At 35.9% G+C, this 22571-nt stretch overlaps 1 protein-coding gene and 1 long non-coding RNA gene across 5 annotated transcripts in view; one reads left to right on the top strand and one right to left on the bottom strand.

The window, feature by feature from the left end:
• Positions 1 to 22571, top strand: part of Su(Tpl) (Suppressor of Triplolethal) — a 55285-nt gene that overhangs the window by 21254 nt on the left and 11460 nt on the right. For 2 of the 4 annotated variants that reach the window (XM_028181912.2, XM_028181910.2), the window contains exons 3-11: positions 10731 to 10829; positions 13776 to 13927; positions 14036 to 14380; positions 16950 to 17020; positions 17195 to 17351; positions 20373 to 20632; positions 21238 to 21357; positions 21861 to 21951; positions 22032 to 22203. In XM_028181912.2, coding sequence (XP_028037713.1) covers positions 10731 to 10829; positions 13776 to 13927; positions 14036 to 14380; positions 16950 to 17020; positions 17195 to 17351; positions 20373 to 20632; positions 21238 to 21357; positions 21861 to 21951; positions 22032 to 22203 — 1467 coding nt within the window. Of the gene's footprint in view, positions 1 to 8697; positions 8958 to 10730; positions 10830 to 13775; positions 13928 to 14035; positions 14381 to 16949; positions 17021 to 17194; positions 17352 to 20372; positions 20633 to 21237; positions 21358 to 21860; positions 21952 to 22031; positions 22204 to 22571 lie in introns of those variants that run through there. The other 2 variants (XM_089736252.1, XM_089736251.1) reach the window with 2 other exon arrangements.
• LOC149500455 (uncharacterized) lies at positions 3532 to 4653 on the bottom strand. Its single transcript, XR_016324865.1, has 2 exons — positions 4513 to 4653; positions 3532 to 4232 (listed from the first exon to the last, which is right to left on the bottom strand). It is a non-coding gene; the product is annotated as an uncharacterized LOC149500455 (long non-coding RNA).

Below are 22571 nucleotides of genomic sequence, written 5' to 3'. Positions count from 1 at the left end.
ATGAGATCATTACATAAATGCGATTGCAGTTTCAAAATAACGAAGCTACCTCGCAATGGTATCGCATGTACGAGACAGATAAATTGTGATCATAATCATAATATTATTTATTTGTAATGCCGTATAAAGTCTAGTGTTATTAGAAAGTTAACAATGCGATTCAATATCGTGGAAATCGAAGACGCTCTCTAAATTAAAGCAGACTTTGTGGAGATTAGTGCGCTCGAACTTACAAAAAAGTCACTATTTTATTGTGAATAGATAAATGTTATTTTGAAGTGTATTTTTTTATTTATTTTAATATCAAATGAGATCACCGAATGCATCGGTGCGTCCTATGTGACATTGTAAAGTGCTCGCTTAACAATAACCCCCCCGATAACGAGTGCAAAACTTTACATTGTTGCAGATTTAATATTTTTTTATTTTTATTTTGTATTGGCACACTTGTGTATAAATCGTCCCGAGAGCTACACTTAATTATTGCTTTAGATAAACATGATGTAATAATTCACGTTAATTTAGATTAATTGTCATTGAATATTATTATGCGTTGCAAAGTTGCTATTAAATTTCTTATTGTTTACCCGAGTGTATTTGTGACATAATTATGTGTACATATATAACGGACAAATGTTTTGATTTTTAATCCAAAGTCCCCAAAAAACTTAGACTATACAAACGTTTTTTCCATGATAAACCTAGTCTTTGATGCCTTACCAATGAACAACTTTAATTATGTTTTGGTATTTTCTGGCTATTTTCTTAGTGTAACAGTTTTATTTTGATTACGAAACATTTTTAATTTATGATTATGATGCTAAAGTTTCACCTTTCCAAAATTCAAAACATTGGACAAAAATACTTCGGTTTGTCTGTCACGTACAAACAAACGCTTATTCATTCAACGTTCATTTATCTAAATTCATCATCCATTCACCTAATACATGCTAAATGACTAGGCTGACTTCGATTTCATTTGAAACGCAACTGTAGACAGTAGTAAAATAAATATAAATATAAATAAATAAATATAAATATTTACTAACAATCACGCCACGTTAACTGGTCCCGTGCTAAGTTCGTAAAGAACTTGTGTTATAAGTACCAGATAACGGAAATAAATATAATATTTTTATTATACACATACATATATTTAATATACACCCATAACCCTGGAAAGACATTTATATTTATCATACAAATATCTTCTCTTGGCGGGATTCGAACCCGCGACCCCCTTGTGTAGTGACCATGTCACTCACCACTACACCAGACGGCCGTTAAAATAAACTATTTATAAAACTAAATAAACGCCGTAACGAATTTCTTCAAAAATATAATTCAATTCAATTCTTGCTAAAGATAAAAAAAAAACAAGAGTAACATTGCACAACGATCATTTAGCAACGTCATTCAAACCTCCCAAATATGTATTAAATGGTTGTACTTGACTTAAAACGTCCAAATAAAAGACAAAGCAGCTTTCACTCGAATGAAATCGTAGTTTGGTGGTAAAAGAATTTTAACCTGCCAAATGAAATGTTATTTTGTCTGATAACATCTGTGTTCCTTGTGTTGTTTTGTAGCAATATGTGAGTTTTTTTTATTTATTACGAAATAAGGTTTAGAAAAAAAAATGTTTATCTGCTATTAACAAATGAAATGTGCTTGATTTTATAGGATTTATACGTCTTTGGGACTTGCATGCAAGTTTGTCTTGAAAATGTCGTTAGCACCATTGAAATTTTACTGTATTTCTCTCTGTAATATTTTACTGTATTTTAAAGTAGACTCCTGTATAAGGCGTGATTCTGGACAAAATTGCTTTAGTTTAAAAAAAGTCACCAATAAAACGAAGGATGTGTCAAAAAAAGGTTTGGAGCTCCCAGATATTATGTGCCTAAAAAGGATAACTAGAACTAGAATGTAGTCCACAAATACTGCTTATATTACGAAATCTCGCAGTGTCGATAGTAAATTGTACCTGGCAATATTGCGTAAGTCGGGTAAAAGTTGCCAGTCTCTTGCAGCACTGTTCTGAACTTCAGTTAAACCACTAAGTTTATTTCACGGTCTTAATAAGAACTAGGTAACTAGCCATCATATATTGTATACTGCCTAACAGTGAGAAATAGATGTTGAATATTTAACGAATGCTTTAGAAATATTAGTAATAAAGTTCAAAAAAATTAAATTCACGCTTGCAACTCGGTGTGACCTTCACCTCAAAACCTATTTTTCGTTTGAAAGAGACACGTCTATTGAATGTGACTAAACCGAGCATTGCTTAAGTTTCCTTAATGGTTGTTCCTATTATTTTGTTTCGGTGAACTCAAAACGTTGACTAAAAAAGTCAAACTGGAGCATCACTTGTAACTAGATATAAAAAAATACATTACTATTTAAATTACACATGGTATAATATAAAAAATTTAAAACACTAAAATATAATTAGGGTAAATTATGAATACTATAGACACTGTACATTCACTGCTGTTCGATACTAACTCGTGCCGACTTTTCTAAAAACAAGCTTATTCTCTTAGGAATAATAATTGTATTCTACAAAGAAAAAAAATACAACTGGTAAAAAATTGTCTTCAATGGTACTTATAGATCAAAATGTAAAATAGGACACATTTTGAGCCGAATTTAACATATCCTAGTCGCTGCGACATTCAAACAAACAGCAGCTGCTGTTGCGTCTACTCTGATTGTTTTCTGACTCTCATTATCAAGAACTTGAGAACCAAAACTGTACGTTCTTAATAATCGTTCCGTTAAACAGCACGAGTTAATATTCTATCCCTACCGACAACTGCAACAAGCCAAACCTGAGATACTGTTTGGAGGGTAGAGAAACCGTTATTCCAATACAATGGACGTTTCATCTCGTGTCTCAAGGTGGGCGTCGGCTTAGACGTTGCAAGCAAGTGGTCCGTGAGCTATTCAAGTGCACATTTAATTTAAATTCCTTTTAAATCATAATTTGCTATGCCATTTTTGGTCACGACATAAAAAGGTCAACATTGTGTTTTGATTCGTAAAACGATACTTTTTTTTTGGTAGACTATAAATAAAAAATAAAGAGGTCCGCAATTCAGGGCGTACGCTTTTATTCTTTGTAAAATATTGACGTTTTATTTGCGTTCAACAGAACACGGAACTATCAACTGGTACAGAACCGGTCTTGCAATTGTTTTCGCCCAGTTGTCCGCCAATCGTAAATCGCAATGCCCGTTATACAACTCTCGACTCAAATATTCGAGTTGCGCTTATTACTTATATTATATCTATCAAAAATTTTGTCGTTTCAAAAATCATAATACAACAATAATACATTGTATTCGCCTTGAACGTAAATAACTGGAACAAAGTATCATTATCTATGCCAAATGGTTCCAGGTGCCGTGTATTGTTTTGTTACTATTTAAGTGTATGCGAATTCTGTGTTACTACATTTTCTGATTGCCAACAACGAAAATATAAGTTACCTTAAACGATGTTTTATTTTGAATTACTTTAAAATTTTATTTTTTCGTAAAAGTTGTTTTAGGCATACCTACGTAATGTCCTTGAATCATTTTTTTCAACAATCTGTTTGCTCTCTCTAAAATAACTTGTTTATTGAGAGTTTAATAATACTACTTGCGATGAATTAGGATGTCTACTAGTTATCTAATTTAGATTTATTTTATGAATCACATTTCTCTTTTGTTTCACCATCCATAAACCATCACAACCATCTTCTTTTTTGGATTTTATCGCGAGGCATGTCTAGTTACTGCAATATTATTGTTCAATATACAATAACATTCGGGTCTTTATCGGTAGCATGCAAAATAAATCATCATGGTTTATTCGATTTTGAGATATCCGTTTGGAAACAATAAGTCGGCGCACCTCTGTCTGTCTCTGTGACATATTAAATTATTCGTGGAGCATAGTTTCGCAGCCAATTACGTTGCTTTACCGTGCATTACCTGGCTTCTTCCAGTTTTAAAAAAACTCCAATATATTATTTAAACATATTATTTTACAATGAGTGATACATTTACACGCGGATTTAACTAAGTTCAATGAAATTGTAAGCTGATAGGCTTCCAATTATTCAGCCTAATTATAATAACACATTCACGATAACTGAGAAGTTCTTTGAAAGTTAACAAAGCTGCCTATTATTCTTGACGCTTAATTATTAGAAACACATGTGTAATATTTTCTTTGTTCTATATGAGTCGTCTATTATCAAAGGTGGCAATCTGTGCATTTGGACAAAAAAATGTTATTGATATGTCAATACAGATTTATTTGAATAAAATCGTCTCCTTCAAAGAATACGGTTCAAAACCTGCATTAAATAAAGGTTAATACTTAACCTGTTATTTATCTAAGATGTCGTTCAGAAGAGTTTTGTGACTGCCAATGGAATACAAAGTCAATAATTCGTTTTTCTGATTTACCAATAATTGTTCAAAAGTCACATTGCCGGCTTTGATAATAGTCGACTCATATTTCCATTGTTTGATGTCTCATTAAGGTCTATCGTTTCAATTACTGGAGGTAGAAAAGAGTTGTTGAACCCGCTCCTGGCTAAGACCGCACGCCTGTCCTGGTGAAACTGGAAAGCCTTCGAGCCATCAAGAATCCTTCCACTATTCCTAAAAAAACACAACGGTTTTGGGCCGTGGTCTTGACCAATGAATGGATTATTTGGGGCTATGCAAGATGAACCTTTGGTTCCAACCTCAAAGTTATCATGTGTTCCAATCCAAAGTCTAGAATATTCGAATACATTTCTATTTATTTTTATTGCTTTGATGGGTGAGCGAACTCTTAGCCTACCTGGTATTAACTGGTTACTGGAACCAATAGATAAATAACTTACTAAGATGAAAAATAAATTCAAATTGATATTACGTTTCTTATATAGTGTTAGACCATTATTTCGTATTGTATAATATAATGTCCTATCTTTTTTTTTGCATGACATTCATACTGTAATAATGGCCCAAGTTCCATGTGAAACTGGTCCCGGATCTTTAAATGTTAACTATTATAAGTCTATCAATCAATAAGTCAGCTTCTGTTTCATCGTGTATGCACTACTCCGATATGATGTCGAGCGTGATCTTCAACAAAAATTCCTCAGATCCATTCTCAACTCTCGAACGCGTGTTTCGCACCTTGATCTAAATACTTACGACATTATCAAGTCTCCACGGTACAATGTGCGTATGTTGCTGAATCGATAAACGTGAATTTCTTCGTTTTTTAAATACTGAGTGTATTTTAAAATCGATTTTTAAATCGGTCATTTAACCACTACCAGTATTTTCGCTTAACAATCTATTGTACGAACATATTATGTATACTTGGACAGTGTGATAAGCGAGTTATTTCAAATTGTTTCCTCGGAGACTCGGGGAAATAACATACGGGCAATCCCCTTTGAAATGTGAAACATCGGCGAATCATATTATGTTTGTGTGTTCAGTTCTTTGTTTCGTAAATAAACTGACCGTGTCGGCCTTTACATTACATTTGTTATCGTATCTTTTCGTGTGGATCTATTTTCAATAATTTAAATTGTTTATCAGTCTCATTTTTTATTATTGATATTTTTTTAGACATGTACAGACACAACTATAACGCGGCTAAAAAAATACATTCTATATGCTCCATGATGTCATGCTTTTATTATGTTTTTCATTATAATTTTATTTATTCTTCAAAATAAAAACATCCGATCAATTGACAGTTACTAAGAATGAGCATCCGAAGATTAATATCATGCAATGTAACTACGCAATATTATACATTTTTTAATTAGGTTGCTATTTAAAAAATGTAACAATGCTTGTATGTCAAATATTCAGTAAAAGTGCCTGTGAGTAAATAATGGATTCTACTTTTGTATAGTGTGAAGTGTGAACATCTATTCACCTTTACTTGCCATTGTTTGTTTCGAATTCAACATTATACCTACTACATTTGTTAAGAATTTTGAACGTGACTTAATTATATTATTATAATTATTTTATCGCCGTGCATTGATTTAAAATACAAAGTAGCCGTTTGAGTGTTATCGATTACGGAGACAACAAAGACTGAACGATAACATCACTGATTTTCGCAATTCGAACATGAATTTCACCATTAAATTATTTCTCAATAATGAAAGAATTCTATGTATTTCAACGTTGTATCAAAAGGAGTGCCGGGCAATATTTTGTTACGCAAGTCGTTCACGTGATCCGTCGGTGGTAATGTGCTAAGGCGAGTGAGTATGCTGCGTATCGACATTCGACGGACCTATCGAGTGTTGAGTAACCAACGTTTGAAAGAGGTTCGTTACGTAGAGGTTTCGATACAGCCTCGCAACGTAAGGCCGTGGTTGCAGTCACGTCGCCGGTGAGAGGTACCCCTCCTCTGCCGGAAGGTCGCGAGCGGCCGCCGCACCGCGAAGGAGAACGGCATCGAAATGAATCCTTGCTTCTCGGCTTTACTTCCAAAACAAAGACTTTTTACAATTTCGTAAGCATTAAAATTTTACGTTAACTTTATTTAAATATATACTTTGTTTTGTAGCTATCATAATGAAGTCTAGATAAATTCTAAATGCCATGCAATCTAATCGTTGTACACGTGCAAAATAATTAACATAGTTCATTCACCGAGGCGGGGGTACTTTGGAAACTGTACTTTATTTAGTTCCCATTAAGATTGGTTCACGATAAAATACGAATATGCATTCTCAGCCAAATGCAATATAACAACTTAAAAGAACGGCTCGTTTAAAAATATAATAAAATAGAATGATATACATATTATTTCAGTGCATCGTATGTTTCGCTTTAAAATTGTAATTGGTATACTATTCGCGTAGTCAAGGTATACTGGTTTGAGTGTGACTTTTAATAAGTTCTGCATCAGCCAATCAGCGGCCGCCGAGTGAACGAAAAAACCCAAGCTAGAGTGGCGTACACTCAATGACAACAATGCGCGAGACTCGAATACAGTTTTTTTCCACATATTATAATTAAATGAATCGTTGTTACCTCACTGCGCCGCCGACGATTGCGACAAGAGCGGCCGCATCGCATCGTACATTAGAAAGTCGGCGAATATGCAAATAGTGTATTGTAGAAACCACACGAATAGCTGGCCACTCACTCCGACTTTAAATGTGTCTACGATGAAAGTGACTATTACCGTTAGTAAATTGTGTTAGAACAAAATTTCTTATGATGAGACCGTTGCCGAATTCTTAATTTCGATCTCGAACGTGGTAAAATTTTCCTTTTCAAAAGACAGCAAGTTCTTGTTGAATAATTACAAAGATAAACATATCGCTTGCGGCAGAATGTTTATCAACATGTCAGATACTTGTACGTTGATTATGTACCTACATTCGTTGTGTTTATTTATATATTTTTTTAAAACCCTACAGCAATTCACACGATTCCACATTAATAGCATTATTATGATCGTGTAATTCACGTTTACGTATTTTGACGCTTTTAGTTAAGCTATTTCGTTACAATTTAGTTCAATTTAGTCGTCCGATAAATGTATGGCCTACATTTTATTAACATTATTTAGAGTTCTTAACAATCTATGACAAGTAATAAAAAATGTAGCAAGTATCATTATGTATACTTTTAAAAATCGCTTAAATCTTCATTACAAGAAAAAATACGTCAAGTAATCAACACGAAGGCGATCACAACTCGGGCGCGTGGATTTTCCGCTACGGATCGAAGTGAACCATTTTATTATCGACCACTACCTATGTTTGTTCCTCTCGAATTGGAACTAAAATGTATCATTATTCGAACGACATAAAGTCGAAATTAGATCGTCTTGACTATATCACCTCTACGTTGTTACGTCAATAAGATATAATGCGTTAACTCGAAGTAGGGGCGTACGACCGGTTGTTTTGCGTCCGGGTTTGTCTTGTACAATGGTATTCTTAATATCATAATGTATTCTGATATTTTTCTCGGAATCAAAATGGATTTTTTTAACGTAAAACAAGCTAGACGCGCACTTGGACAATAATATATTAGTTAGACATACTACAGTTACACTGAACTTTAAATGTTATAGTTGTTTGCTGCTAATAAGTAGTAGTATATCTCTCGGTCGAGTGAGTCGTCGGACCGGTTGCGACGGCCTCTCACTTCGCAACACTGTTCCGTTCGCCGCTTGCTCAGAAATTAGGTAACCAAGAAAAGCTACAATCGCCTGTACACGATTGCTAATTCACAGCGAACAAAATCCCTGCTATGAATTGCACATTAAATAAAAACAGCTGAAACTGTTTTATTATGACGTAACGGCACGATTTATCGACGCAGCTATCATGCGTTGTCTGATAAGTATCCTCCTACAACGACTAGGTGCCATTCGAGCTATGCCTTGAAAAACATATGACGCATTTCCTCATACCCACCTCTTTTCCGGCCCTCGCGAGGTATTCCTATCGACCTTCACTAGAAGACAAACAATCAAACCGTCGACCTTGACATAATACAAATCCGCAAATTCATTGAACTAATTGCCTATAAATAGATGCATGAGAGTTATTGTATTAGTGACAATAAAAAGAAAAATCGGCCAACGAAATGATACAAAACAATGGAAGACGCTATGGAACTGCTGATGCGGGCGAGACGGCTGTTCACCGAATGCCAATGTATCCATCGCGAGGCGCTCTTTATATTGCTTGGCCGTACTGCAGAGAAAGCCACTCCCCGCGCGCACCCACACTAACTGCGCGCTCCGTTCGTAGCGGGTTTTTTCCTCATTAGCTTTATAATTCCACATTATTGTCCATATAAAACTTGTGTTTATCAAACTTAACTCGCGTGATAGCTAAATGCCTATGTCTCTAAATAATGTTCTGGCGTCACCTGCTGATATTTGAAGCTGTAGAGAAAACTCTAGTGAGTTTTTGCTAATTTCAACAACAGCTCTTGTAGCTCGACTAATTGATACTAAAAGACCTTGAAACTGATAAGAAGTTCATTAACTAATTTATAGATAAATACAATATTCTCGAAGTTTCCGAAATCAGAAGCCGTTTTGTACTGGTGAAAATAACATGGAACAAAATTACATAGTATTAATTTTGAGCCGCATTCCTTTATAGACTAAATTGTCTGGCATTGTAGTGCTGGCACACATTCTGCTACGACCTCAAAGTGGCTCGCGGCCACACCACGCATGGGCATGTCGAAAGTAGCACGCCTGGAAAAAAACACTTGACCTGTATTTGATTACTACATTTTTTTTCTGATTTTAAAATGGAAAATACTGAATAATATTATTGCGTATCTAAGTACGCGTACGTAATGGAGTACCTAACATATTTATTTACGCATTCTGGCCCATCTGGTTTTAAGTGGATACCGGAGTTCATAGACATCTCAACGTGTATGTTTTATGTAATCCACCTTGAAACATGACGCCAACTGTTAAATTGTCAATTGCATTATGGATGTATCATCCTACAAACCGGAAAGCATTATTTTCTTCGCGGGAAAAAGAGACAAAATGGCGGTACCTAACCTTTTGGGCTAAAAATTCGCCCTACCACCAGTAAAAACTACCAAAAGGTTAATTAATGAGAGAAGCAAATTTTGTAAAAAAAAATCGCATAAAGCATTACATGTTGGAAACAATAATAATAAAAATACTTGTTTATAGATTTAGTACCGTCTGATAAAATAGCAACACTTTTAAATTAACTTCAAATACATACATACATTTGTAACAGTTGTTTCAATATAGCATAGCTGTAATATGCAAAAATCACGCATCTACATTACCATTCCTGACGATGAGGGTCTTACTAGAATGTTGTAAATTTTTTAATTATCTTGTGTATTCAAACTTACTGTATGCTTTACTATATCGCCCTAATATGGGTTGTGAGCTCCGAGTATAAGACCTGTTGCATGTTTGTCGTGGGAGTATTCTGAACTTTCGTCACTGGCATACAATTGAGCGGCAGGTGTATCATCTTTTAATATTCATGAGAGTAATTTAAATTGAAGCAATACATTAATTTTGTCATTGATTCACTGGATCCTAATGACTAGGAGATGTCGTGCCAGGTTTCCTACGTATGTTGACAATGACAATTCGCGTATTCTTGGAATTATTCATCAGATACTTAGTGAGTTGAGCAATTGTAAAGGTCGTAATTCTTTCGTATTTTACATAGGTATTATTTTATGATTTTTGTATCTGTTGTTGTCCGTCTCGGCAACGCGTGTAATAATAACATTGTTTATCTTTTTTCTTACGTCATACATTTAATAAAAGTAATCACGTGTTTAAAGTCAATATTGATATTATAATTGAAAAAAAAAACATAATGAACACTCTTTAACATTAGAGATGGTTAAGATTTTTTTTAATGGTTTTTGTTATGAAAACAACGGATCTAAGTAAAAAATCCTTCTTTGTAATAGTTATAAAATGTATGTTGTACTTTTATTTGCTTAGTTATTTAAAACGTAAATAAAATGTTTTGAAATTTATTATTTCAATGTCCTCACAACAAAGTCACGTACGAATAACAATATTCGTATAAGTATATGCATTAATTAAATGTAATAATGATAAGCACAAAACGAAAACATTGGTGTTTTAAGCACTGATATTTGTTATGGAAACGGCTATTTGATCAATTGTTGTTTCATTCATTTCAGAAAATTTCCATTCCGACTCCTACCGGTGGCAATGGACCATCGGGTGAAGCTACGTTTCGCTTCAGCATCAATAGTAATACAGAAATGGAAGGTCCACAGGTAAACCGACATTAAGTTTCATGTTTTTTGTTTTATTGCTTCGATGGGTGGACGATCTCACAACCCACCTGGTGTTAAGTGGTTACTGGAGCCCATAGACATTCACAACATAAATGCGCCACCCATCATGAGATATAAGTTCTAAGGTCTGAAGTATAGTTACAACGGCTACACCACCCTTCAAACCGAAACGCATTACTGCTTCACGGTAGAAATAGGCAGGGTGGTGGTACCCACCCGCGCGGACTCACAAGATGTCCTACCACCAGTAAGAATTATTAATTTCTAGTATTAATATCTATTTATTTTCTTAACAGTATCGGATTGTTTTTTGGAGAAATTCAACGATTTAGAAAAGGTTGCATTTGCAAATAGGTACCCTAAATATTAGTTTTATTGTTTAAGTTTAACAAACTTAAACAATAAAATTATCACGTGTTACTTCAGTAAGTAATGTGAATAATACACACTCATTAGTATTCTTACGCACAAAATTTGTGGTTATTCTAGAAAATACTAGAAGTAAAAGTACACAGTTCGAAGTATCGAAGCAAACATTCCAAGTTCACCTTGATTGAATCGGTGTTTTACGTCATGCGGGTCGGGTATAATCTATTGAACGAGCGACATCGAAATGTCTAGGCATTTATGTATTCGACATTTCGCAATACAAAAAATTGTTACATTATCAGTATAAGAATATCATACGATAATTGCTCACTTTACACATCTGTTGTTAATACAAAATTATGTAAACAAAATAAAATTGTTTATTAAATATATAATACATTCTGAACTCTGTGTGATGAATACACCTTTTACATAAGTACAGCAAAAGAGCACATGAGTGCAACAAATAAAATGAAAGCGAATAATACTGTTAGTTCAAGTGTTTCGACAAATGAACGCTCTGGATTGTTTACGTTTATATTTTTCCAACATTAAAACGGATCGACCTAGAGAATGATGTGTTTATATAATTATTTATCTCATTAATAAAGATATACATTAGTATCGAACAAATTTTGTAACAAAAGCTGTTAAATAAAATATAAATCTAATTAACCTTAAACCACAGTAACTTCCACTTCAAATAAAATTGCTTTATAAAAGATTAAAGTAATTTAAAACAAATATTGAAATTCAATTTTCGCCATAAAAATTAGTCGAATGTAAACAACATTACGCACAGGGACATAGTCAAAAGCAAGAGGAAACCATTAAACCGAATAGTAAACGTGCATCGAATATATTGATCAGCTGATGCTACTAATATTGTGGATTTATTAATATTCTCTATGGCAGCCCCTTGATCGCGCACGCTTGATTTTCTAGGTCATGAAACGGTCGAAACGCTAAGTTGTGGCCCTCTTACAAGTTTTGTTTAGCTTGTGATTAATTTAAGAATTCCTTTCACATATTTTTTGGGGTTTCTTTTAGTTCTGATCTCGGTAGGCGGCGTTAACGTTCGACTTGGCTTAGAGAGAGAAAGAGAGTTTTATAACCGATCGCCTATTGACGACATATGTACCTATTCGGGAACGGTAGGCATAGGTTTGGCAAAAAATAGAAATTAGTGATGCCCCGAAAGAATAATTCAGAAGAAATATTCACTCGAGAAAATGGAAATATTCACTCAGTTTTACTTTGAGTAACTAATACATGATACAAAACTCTTTTGAGTCGGTTTCGTTGAATCCATTCTTATACTGAACAATGTTGACGAATGCCACGACGTTTTTTTTTTTTTTTGCATTTAAAATACGCAGTAAATTCTCAAGGAAAGTTAGTATTTTTGTCGTTTCGTGATTTCGTCGATACCCACGTAAAAAAATAAACATTAATTTACGCGAAGCCGGAATGCGGCGGACGGCGTACTAAGTTACCCAACAGCCGTTAGAAAGTGCGATTTCAGTCGCGTAGCATTCGTGTTGCATCATAAAGAGCTGACTAAGAACTTACCATCCGAGAGTCCTTTTATATACTTTATATATTTATATATTATATATTTTATATTTTTATATATTTTTATATACTTTCCATTCTGAAATTCCGTCTTCTTCTTCTTCTTGCTTCGGTTTTCTCAATGCTGAGGGTCGTGACCACCTCCTCGCAACAGGAGTTTATTACGCACCATTCCACGCCATTTGCCTCTATCTGCCGCCGAGTGTAGAGCATCGTGAACTGTGGTGTCGAAGGTAATGCGGATCTGGTCAGTCCAACGTGTCGAGCCTCTACCTCGTGGTCTTCTTTCGTTCACCTTACCAGTCACCATTAGCTTCTCCAAGCTGCCGTGATCCTTTCTTGCAATGTGGCTAAAGTATTCCAGAACTCTACGTAGGCAGGTGGTAGAAAGCCTCGTCTTTATCTGGAGTTCTTGGAGGTTCGACACGTTGGTGCGATGTGCTGTCCAGGGAATTCCTAGCATCTTTCGCCAGCACCACATCAAATTACGTACTGGGATGTAAAATTGTTCGTTGAACCTCAGCCTAATAGAAACTTTACAGTCAATAAAACGAAACACGAAAAGCGGCCCGGTACCGTTCTGGCCCGGTAACAAGATTTCGCGGAGGAATCGTGTGTAAACTGTGTCTGTAAGATTACACTTATCATCAAATCTGCGAGCGAAAATTTTCAGACTACAAATAACCTGAATCGATTCACCGCTTCTATAAATGAAACGCGTGGGTGTTGTAAAATTGCACTGCTATGAGATGAAACGTTCGATTTTACACGTACAATATACCTACATATCTCGCGATCATGAAAAACAGCTGATCTCGACTTCACTTTATGACATAATAAATTTCTTGTGTCGGATTATTTGTCATCGTCGCCGTGATGACTGTGTGACAATCAAAGCATGCCTTAATACTTAAATACTTTTTAGAATACCGCTAGTAAATTTAAGAGTCGGTAATTTATCGTTTCTTTTTTAAATTCCAGGGTGCGTTTGAATGTGTTAGGAGCGGTGGCACGCGGCGTTTGGAGTCGTGCGGACCGCTACCGCGAAGAATGCGCGTCCAAGCCAATGACGACTCGTACGAGGCCACAAAAGACCGGATGGCGAAAACGGTCGCCGCGGAGCAGAGTAAATGGTACTTAGTAAATCAAGTTTTGAATTTTTTTATTGTACGTTAGCGTAAAAGAAAGTAAGGTTTTAGTCTCCCAAAATTATCATGTTTACGCGGCTATTATAATTTCAGCACCCGCGTGATTAAACCTAACATGACGGACATTGGAAGGCGTGTAAAAGTACGACACTCGTACGTGTCAAACAATACCGCCGGTCAACTCGCCGATCGACCTGACCGGGCCGACCGACCAGAGCGTCCGGATCGACCCGATCGGCCCGACAGACCTGATCGATCAGAGAGACCGGAGCGGGTCGAGAGAGGCGACCGGGTGGAGCGCGTGGAACGGCCTCAGGTGGCGGCGAACGTGCCTCGTCCTCAACCCGCGCCGACGCAGCCCCATCAGCCGCCCCAGCACCAAGCGACGCATCATCAGCGTCCGCCTCATAACCCGGATCTCACTAGGAGATCTTTGAAGTGAGTAATCTTCTCTTATCTACACTCACTTATATCTCTAAATTTCGAAATATAGGTAGTTAAATATAAATTAATTAACCGAAACTGTAGTAAGTAAGAAGATTAGTTGACAAAGCTGACGTTCAAAGCGTTGAGAATATCAGCCAAATAACAGTCATTATTAAGCTAAGCCAATCAATTTTATCTTGAACCCGCAAACTTAAGAAAAGCTGCGCGGTCCCCTGCATTACAAAAAACCGTTGACCTCGCGAATCAATATTACATTACTTGCGGTTAGGTACGAAAATAATTGTAAAGCATTTTTTTATGAATGCTCCCATATCATTGATATTCCTTTTTAGAACATTTCCCTTAAACTTCAATGTCATAATAAGTAAAAAAAAAATCACAAAGGTACGTAAATGTTTTGATAGAAATATTGAAAACGTCGGGTCTCGGTCGTGTTTACATAATTTACATTTCATAGTAAACGTTACTCGAGCAACAACGATATCAGAAAATTTCCTAAAATTGCCGTCGATAGTAAAATATGCCTATATTTATTTTGTAACGTTTAACCGCACGTTTTTCGCGGCAATGGTTCTTTTAAATGGTAATTCCGCAACACATCGTTATCAGCACAATGAATATGATAATTTTTGTTTTACACACACACACACCATATTTACAACCAGCATTCGTTTATTTTGTAACGAAAACAAAAAATGCTCCAACAAAAATTAGGAACTAACAACCTTCTAACGATTAAAGTTGATTAAATTATTGTTTCTTAATAACGAAGTTTTTAGTATAATTGTTCACTAATGTTTGAAGATCATAAAAATCTAATTTATTAACAGTAATTTTAGGACAATGATCGAAATTCGAACATAATTACATTTTCAAAGAATTGACAAAGTACTAATACATATTAGAAAACGGTTCTTATTTTTTTTTGTCCATTTAAATAGAGATTCTAGCTTCTTTAAATGGTAATTAGAATGGAATAGCAGTTTTGAGAAATAAAAAAATATTTGTAATTAACATTGAATTATGGCAGGACCGTTTTATGATAATCGTAGCTGCGTATAATTTACAAATAATAATGCATTAACAAATGCGAAAGCGTTATTTTGTTTGTCCTTCTTTGGCGTAGTAATGTCCGATTTGATTTTTCGCAAAGAGATCGTTCTTAAAAAATGACGAGGTTGATTTTTTAGATTGAAATTTTTTTACGCAAACTAAACTGCAGAGCAAACCTGGTTCAAATATAAAGTGCTGTCGAAAATATTTATATATATTTTTATTACATACAATTTTTTTAAATGAGTCACTGACGAACGAGGTTATATAAAAATTGTTATTGTTCAATGCAAAATAACTCAAGGTGATTTCAACCGTTTTCTGAGCGTTTCAAGAGTAGAAAAAAAATACGTATTGATTCTGCTGCGTTATCAGACCCTGTTTATCGTTAATGTTAATAAGGTGGTTGTAAATAACATTAATTTTACAAAAGATAAGACAATAAATAGTCTATAGTCTTGTGACTGTATAAATATTCTCAAAGTAAATATGTAAATAAATTAGTATTTATATGATTCTATAGAAAACAATAAATGCCTAGAGCAGGGGTCGGCAACCTGTTTGTCCTTAAGGGCGCAATACTATATAATTTGAGAATCACCGAGGGCGCATATTTTACAGATAATCGACAGGTATCAATAGGCATTAAAAAAAACAAATATTTTATAACTTTATTTTGTTGGTGTCATACATGGTCATACTTGGGTGTCCATATTTTCAGCTAATTTCTTATAATTGGGGATATATTTAGAGTTCCCGGTCCTTAAACAATTATCTAAATGTGAGTCATTATGCTTTGTTCGGTATTGAAAGAAAATAATTATTTCGGATTACTTGGTTTTGCAGCTTCCTAACTAACCCATAGATAGACACAGCTCACTGACTTTCACGCTAGGGTTAGTGTGTTAGCAAAATCTCTCAGGGTGAGACCGTGAGCTTACCTACCCGTCCGGGCGTAGCTGAAATAGCTCTCTAGGGTACCAGCGAATAGTTATGACATGTCCTTCTTCAAACGAGGCTTGTGGAGAGTATTAAGCGGTAGGCAGCGGCTTGGCTCTGCCCCTGGCATTGCTGAAGTCCATGGGTGACGGTAACCACTCACCATCAGGTGGGTCGTATGCTCGTCTGCCTACAAGGGCAATAAAAAAAAAAGTTAGGAAAAAAATAATTGCAGCTTAAAAGCCGCTGCAATAAAGCGTATGCCTTGAAGTGCCCCCAAGCAGACTGACTGTGAATTTACATTGCGATTCATAAGCTCCGATAACCGCCTAATGTTAACTGAACCTTATACTCGGTTGCCCATTTTAATAAAAGCGGCTTGGCTCTGTTCTTGGCAATGCTGAAGTCCATGGGCGACGGTAACCACTCACCATCAGGTGGACCGTATGCTCGTCTGCCTACCAGGGGGAAAAAAAATTAAAAAAATGGGTCTCCGAGATTCTCTGTTCAAAATCGTAATTTTTGTTTGAACAGCTTAACTTTAATGTCATGTTCATTTCTTTTACAGAGAAAGACTTATACAATTATTAGCATTGAAACCGTTTAAGAAACCCGAATTGTACACTAGATTATCCTCCGGTAAGTTAATTTAAATATACATATTTTTTTATATTCATAATACTGAAGGTTGGTACACATTCACTCGAGAATCACGTGCAAAGGCGAGTACAATACTCGAATCGCGATGGTTCTCCCGTGTAGTGTGGAACGACCTTAATAGTCGTCCCGACTGACGCGCGCGTCCCTTTTCAGAGGGGATCAAGGATAAAGAGCGGAGCGCCGTGAACAAAATACTACCGCAGATTAGTTTGATGAAGGACAACTGTTACCACTTACGTAGGCACATCTGGAATGACGTCAACGAGGATTGGCCGTTCTACACTGAAGAGGAAAAACGCATGCTCAAGAGGTACATTAAGATTTTTGTAATTAAAAAAAAATCGTACAAGGGTACAGAGGACATGGGTTCCGATAACCGTATTCGTCGAACTCGACAAAGAGGTCGACGTGCAACCTAACCCATGCATCAGCCCGCTGAGTTTCTCGCCGGATCTTCTCAGCGGGTCGCGATTCCGATCCGGTAGTACATTCATTCGCGAAGCAGTTGCTCTTGAGTTGTTAGGTCTCCTTCAGAGGCGCTCGGGCAGCTGTTAGCAAATCCCACTCCTCTTGGCTGAGCTTTTGCTCGCCTACCAGTCCTGGTGAAACTGGAAAGGCCTCCGTGCCACCAGTAATCTTTCAATCATAAAAATGTGTCCTTACATTATTATTGTTGTTAATACGTCATATGCTAGATCCAAAGACTTTGTTTTTGCGGTCCAAATTGTTCTGAATCGTTATTGCACCGAGTGAATTCGAAAACTAATCTCTCTAACCCAACTTATTTCATTGCCTTTTTCTAATTGTCACAGCTGTTGAGGTTGTATGGTAGGATTTTCAAAATCGTTTAAATATCTACAGATTATTATATATGATTGATGGTCAGTTAATTTTGATAGTTGAAGTCGAAATAGTCTGCTAACATCTAATATAACAATCGAGTAATCGCGATTTGATTCAGTTCTTTTTTTAAACAAATTTCCTAATCGTATTTTCATTGCCTCTTTACGGTGATTTAATGTTAATAACTTTAAAGAAACAATGCGTATAAGTTCTTAACGTAACTAACTACATAAACACGCTGTTAGGACATAGTCCAAGTGTTATGCTAATCACATACCACAAAGCATGCCGTATAACTTATATGCCATCGACGAGAAATTGAAAAAAAAAAAACAAACACCACAAGATGTTTCCGAAAATGTTTTTTTAAATTAAATAAACGAAATCGTATTCTCGTTTTTGATCAACGAGGATGTAATAATATTCAAGATCATTTCCTCTATTAAACTGACATTGATTCGTTTTAGGCAATAATGTTTAAACAATAATATCATAGTTTATTTCTAGACTCTTGTTCATTATATTCTAATTACTAATATACAAGTTGAAATGAGGTTTAGTTACAGAGTTAATTTTAATTAAAGATATAAAAATCCTTATTTGTGCATGATAATGATTTTATATTTAAAAGCAAGCGTGACGTAACATTCGGTGACTTTTTGACGAAAATACTGTTATCTAACAAGGAAAATAATAAAGGGAATATCAAAACGTATTTTTGTTATTACAATAGATAGGGTGATGGCTTGGGGCACATCTGGTATTACGTAGTTACCGAAAGTCTTCTACGTCACACAACGTGGCTATCGCCTTGAGGCATGAGGTCGAACTTTCAATCGTGTAACCGCTGTCTTGACCGTTCAAACTAGACTACACGAATAATTCTCTCTCGGTAGAAATAGACAGAATCGTGTTGAAAATGTCAAAGTCACATCCCAATTCTAATTCATTCGCTTATTTGTTCTCATTGTAACAATAAAACTAGCAAATTACTTTTTTTATATTATACCTCACGCATTGTCTGTTTTTGTATGATTCCAATAAATATGTTTTAAAAAAAAAACCTTTTAAATTAGATTTATTATGTCATCTGTACAAAGCTACTTTAAAATATTGCTTAGAACAAAAATAAATTATAATAATAGAAAGAATGTGCAAAGCATTTAACACTTTTTGCGCTTCAGACGTACGCGAGAATAATGCTTCTTTCAACTTATAAAGTACATATATTGAAGTTTAAAAATATTTTTGTTAATTAATAGAGGTCGATTTTTAGACCCGGCCGATCCCCCAAAATTAGTTTTCGTTTATTTCGACCCCTGGGAAACCGATATCGATTCCTTGGGGACCACTTTAGGAATCCCTCCCTGGCTTAGACGATGTTTTGCCTCCCATCAGAATAAAAACTAAAAAAGCATGCTTCAAGCATATAATAGTAGTCAATATTAAACGTTTATTTTACACATTATTCGTTGTTTGCATAATTAAAATCTATTGAGCTTCAGATTTGTATAAATTGCTCATCGGAATAGATGTATAGAGAGAGAATGACATTGATTTAACGGTTGATTTTGCAAAATAAACTAACGTATTGTATAACTATAGTTTTCCTCGTGTGGGCTTCTGAAAAACATGAATACCACATTCTTACGTCATTGCAACATAAATGACGTAGGATGTATTGTTTTAATCTTTTTTAAATATAATATGTCATTATTATTGTACGAGTACATTGTTATGTTTTAAAAAAAAGGAATTGACGTTATTGTCACTTACAATATTATGACAATAATTGATATTGTTTCTGTGAATGTAAAAACGTATCTTGAGTGGATGATGTGTGAAAGTAATGTTAATAAAAGCCATTAATTTATGTTTATTAAAAAAATTCCAAATAGTTTTAATATGGATTAGTGAAAATTCGGTTAACTGTAGGGAGATAAAACTTTAAGAGAGGCATTCGTGGTCACGTTGGTTTTTTTTTTTCAAAATGTTTAAATGAAACTAAAATTGTAATAAAAATACAAATAAATATTCGCTCCGTTTGCGCAGTGATCCGAAATGGGTATACGTGTCCAACAATAGATAGATTTCGCAATTAGTCCCGGTCTCACGATCGCTTTGGTGTTTGCGAACGATCGATAATTATGAGTTGTTACGTTTATAAAAAAAAATTTACGTTAGCGAATTATTTAGATCGTGCTGTTTGTTTTGTCGATATAAATCTATACTAATAACATAATATAATAAATCTACAGTGGTTTTTACGGATGTTCCATTGTAACTACTGAACTATGCATCCGATTAACTTGAAACTTGGTATCCATGTAGAAAATACATGTACTAAATGAGAATTTTTGTGGGGGTGAGAAATAATAATGTTAATTTGAAATGCCCAGCGAAGCCGACGGGTACAGCTATAAAATCATAAAAGTGCTGAAACATGCCTAATACGTTTGTGTAATTATTATTTTGTATTAAAATTCAGGCGGAAACCTCAAAACTTAACTCCCCCGCTGAGCAGCGACTCGGCGCAGTCGCTGTCGCCGCGCGCGTCCCCCGGCGCCAAGCGAGCCCCCGCGCCCCCCGGCCCGCCCGCTGCCGCCCTCGGGGACGACGCCCCCGCCGTTAAGAAGCAACGCATCTCGCACTACCGCCGCCCCTCGCCGCCCTCGTCCGGGTACGCCACCACCTCGTCGGGGGAGCGGCACGCATCCGACAACGAGGATGAACGGACGACAACGCAGGGTACGGACCTTTATAGCTATACTGTAACTATACTGAGATCTTAGATCTAATATCTCAAGGTGGGTGGCGCATTTACGTTATAGATGTCTATGGGCTCCAGTACCACTTAACAACAGGTGGGCTGTGAGCTCGTCCATCCATCTAAGCAATAAATATAAAAAATCTAACAATCGAATAAACGAGTAAACGGTTTAAGCGACTTGGCTTTGCCCCTGGAATTGCTGAAGTCCATGGGGACGGTAAACACTCATCAGGTGGCCCGCATTCCCGTCTGCCTATAAGGGCAAAAAAAAACATTCTACCACAAAGCACCTCGTCAACTTAAGATCGAAGACTAATTGCATTGGAATAACTGCTATCCGATTCTGTGCATGATGAGTTCACGTTGATGGGGCGAATCTGGTATTGATCGTTTGATGATGCTGAGGTGATCCACGTCTTTTGATTCATAGAGCAATTCAACTTGCACAGCATTTTCATAAATTTTAATATTTATGGTCTTGTAGTAATTTCATAGTTTTATAGATGCTACAGTATTTATTGAGCTTTGTTTGTTATTGTTTTTTTGTATCATTTATCTCTTATTTTTGTATTAATTTTCACAGTTAAAAAGGACAACGGTTACACCCTTAACTTTACCACAGTCAAGGAAATCTGTCCCAGTCCTCCGGTCAAACCGAACGGCTTTAGAAGTAGTCCCCCCGTAGAGCAAACTAATATCACAGGTAATTTTAATCATAATTTGTTATCTACGGCAAACTTGCGTTGGTTCATCCAGTACCTGGCAAGAACAGTTCTGCCATGCCAATTCTGGAATGTTTTATGCTCTATATAAATTTTTTCGAATATGTACAGTATTGCCAGTTGTAATAATGTAACAATTTTTCTTGGGACAGTTACAATGAACACGTTCTTCATGCACACTTATTAAACTTAGCCCAGACTAATGGTTTCATTGTTGGTAGTATGGTAATCACAAGACGAATCCACGATCGGTCCCGTATAGACTTCACAGTCCATTGACACTGCTCTTAAACGACTTTGATTGTGTGCGTCAGCGAATAGCGTCATTGGATCAACATGAATCAGCCATTAATTTTGTTTTCCTTTAAATATTTATTTGCTTTATTCTTATTTGCAATGTCGCTTGAACCGAAACCGAAAAACATCGAACTTTATGTGGATACCAAAAAAGTAAAAGGTTGATTTTTTATTTTTATTTTTGCAGAAAAAGACATCACAAATACGGAACCCTTAGAAAATACTGAATTAACGTCTGTGCCTGACGAGAATACGACTGATTTAGATGAGATCGAAAGGTACGTAAAGCGACGCATATGCGAGGGCGTTGACCCCACGGACGTATGGTACTTAAGACGCGTTCGTGTTCAAATTGCAGGCGATACCCGCCGATCACGAGTTCGGGTATGCGACGGGCCTACAAAAACGAATTCGCCGAACTGTACACGGAGTACAGAGAGTTGTACGCGAGGGTTGCGCAGGTTGCGGCGCTGTTCACTAGGCTCGAGAACGAACTCAAACGGGCGCAACCCATGTCGCCTCACCATCAGGTAAACGCACGTACAACCGTTACGCCCAGCCCAGACGCGTGTCTCACCGTTCAGTTCAATCGACTTAAACCTTCTTCTTCTTCTTTATTTTTTCGCTCCGGCACGGTTTGTGCATTAGCCAGTGTCAAGTAATAAGGATTTTTATAATTCGCCGTTTTAATTAATTACAGTTTATGAATATTAAAAAACGAAGGAAACTAATCACAACATAACATAAATGATTAAAAACGAATTAAGTTTACAAATGAGATGATATGCGATGAAATATAATCTCGGTAAAATGGTGGTCATTTACTGAGACTTTCAGTGGACTTTTTGGGGGATCCCGAGAAGCTACGTCCAGAGGCTTTGTTTAATTTTTCCACAAT

The sequence above is a fragment of the Bombyx mandarina genome, chromosome 21 (assembly GCF_030267445.1).
Source record: "Bombyx mandarina strain Sakado chromosome 21, ASM3026744v2".
NCBI classification, from domain to species: Eukaryota; Metazoa; Arthropoda; class Insecta; order Lepidoptera; family Bombycidae; genus Bombyx; species Bombyx mandarina.
This window is presented reverse-complemented; position numbering and strand designations above follow the sequence as displayed.